The sequence below is a fragment of the Borostomias antarcticus genome (genome assembly GCF_949987555.1).
Source record: "Borostomias antarcticus genome assembly, chromosome: 3".
Lineage (NCBI taxonomy): Eukaryota > Metazoa > Chordata > Actinopteri > Stomiiformes > Stomiidae > Borostomias > Borostomias antarcticus.
In genome coordinates, this window is record NC_140236.1 from 1762199 (window position 1) to 1764807 (window position 2609).

Here is a 2609-nt window from a genome sequence, read left to right on the forward strand (position 1 = left end):
AATGTGCTATACAAATAATGATTGATTGATTGATTGATTGATTGATTGATTGATTGATTGATTGATTGATTGATTGATTGATTGATTGACACATCGCTCTGGGAAACGGCCCAAAAAAGATTGGACTCACGTTCCATCCTCGTTGCTCCTGTAGAAGACCATGAAGGGGTCCGACTTGCCAAAGAAGTCCTTCTTGTCCAGCTTGTTAGCACAGAACTGCATGGTGGCACAGTCCTGGAGAGAGAGAGAGAGAGAGAGAGAGAGAGAGAGAGAGGGAGGGAGAGGGAGAGAGAGAGAGAGAGGGAGAGAGAGAAAGAGAGAGGGAGGGAGAGAGAGAGAGAGAGAGAGAGAAAGAGAGGGAGAGAGAAAGCGAGGGAGAGAGAGAGAGAGAGAGAGAGAGAGGGAGAGAGAGAGGGAGAGAGAGAAAGAGAGGGAGAGAGAGAGAAAGAGAGGGAGTGAGAAAAGAGTGAGGTAGAAAGAGTCAGAGAAAGAAAGACGGAGAGAGAGAGGGAGAGAGAGGGAGAGAAAGAAAGATGGAGAGAGAGAGAGGGAGAGAGGGAGGGAGTTAGGGAGGGAGAGAAAGAAAGATGGAGAGAGAGAGAGAGAGAGGGAGAGAGAGAAACACAGCGAGAGAGAGAGAGAGCGGCACACTTCAGAGTCACCTCTGTTGGCTTGTTGTTGTGGTTCTTCTACAGGCCTTGTGCCCAGATATGAAGCAGCCCATTAGAACCCAGGCCCAGTCTGCAGTCTAATAAGCATAGAACACATCATGTTCCCCTTGTTCTCCGCATCCCTACGACCACAAACACACTCCTACTCATCACACCGTCCAAACACACTCCTACTCATCACACCCTACAAACACACTCCTACTCATCACACCCTACACACACACTCCTACTCATCACGCCCTACATACACACTCCTACTCATCACACCGTCCATACACACTCCTACTCATCACACCGTCCAAACACACTCCTACTCATCACACCGTCCAAACACACTCCTACTCATCACACCCTACATACACACTCCTACTCATCACACCGTCCACACACACTCCTACTCATCACGCCGTCCAAACACACTCCTCCTCATCACGCCGTCCAAACACACTCCTACTCATCACACCGTCCAAACACACTCCTACTCATCACGCCCTACATACACACTCCTACTCATCACACCGTACATACACACTCCTACTCATCACACCCTACATACACACTCCTACTCATCACACCCTACATACACACTCCTACTCATCACGCCGTCCAAACACACTCCTACTCATCACACCGTCCACACACACTCCTACTCATCACGCCGTCCAAACACACTCCTACTCATCACGCCCTACACACACACTCCTACTCATCACACCCTACACACACACTCCTACTCATCACACCCTACATACACACTCCTACTCATCACGCCGTCCATACACACTCCTACTCATCACACCCTACATACACACTCCTACTCATCACACCGTCCACACACACTCCTACTCATCACGCCGTCCAAACACACTCCTACTCATCACGCCCTACACACACACTCCTACTCATCACACCCTACACACACACTCCTACTCATCACACCCTACATACACACTCCTACTCATCACGCCGTCCATACACACTCCTACTCATCACACCCTACACACACACTCCTACTCATCACACCGTCCAAACACACTCCTACTCATCACACCCTACATACACACTCCTACTCATCACACCGTCCAAACACACTCCTACTCATCACACCCTACATACACACTCCTACTCATCACGCCGTCAAAACACACTCCTACTCATCACGCCGTCCATACACACTCCTACTCATCACACCGTCCAAACACACTCCTACTCATCACGCCGTCCAACACACTCCTACTCATCACACCCTACATACACACTCCTACTCATCACACCGTCCAAAGACACTCCTACTCATCACACCGTCCACACACACTCCTACTCATCACACCGTCCACACACACTCCTACTCATCACGCCGTCCAAACACACTCCTACTCATCACACCCTACAAACACACCCCTACTCATCACGCCGTCCATACACACTCCTACTCATCACGCCGTCCACACACACTCCTACTCATCACACCGTCCATACACACTCCTACTCATCACGCCGTCCATACACACTCCTACTCATCACACCCTACATACACACTCCTACTCATCACACCCTACAAACACACTCCTACTCATCACACCGTCCATACACACTCCTACTCATCACACCCTACAAACACACTCCTACTCATCACACCCTACATACACACTCCTACTCATCACGCCGTCCAAACACACTCCTACTCATCACACCGTACATACACACTCCTACTCATCACACCGTCCAAACACACTCCTACTCTTCACACCCTACATACACACTCCTACTCATCACACCCTACATACACACTCCTACTCATCACACCCTACATACACACTCCTACTCTTCACACCCTACATACACACTCCTACTCATCACACCCTACATACACACTCCTACTCATCACACCATCCAAACACACTCCTACTCATCACACCATCCAAACACACTCCTACT

General features: G+C 49.6%; 1 protein-coding gene across 1 annotated transcript in view; it reads right to left on the reverse strand.

Moving 5' to 3' along the window:
- cpne5a (copine Va) overlaps positions 1–2609 on the reverse strand; it is a gene marked incomplete at both ends in the record, with an annotated part of 66343 nt that overhangs the window by 38643 nt on the left and 25091 nt on the right. The window contains one exon of the mRNA XM_084461912.1: positions 131–234. Coding sequence (XP_084318038.1) covers positions 131–234 — 104 coding nt within the window. The remainder of the gene's footprint in view (positions 1–130; positions 235–2609) is intronic.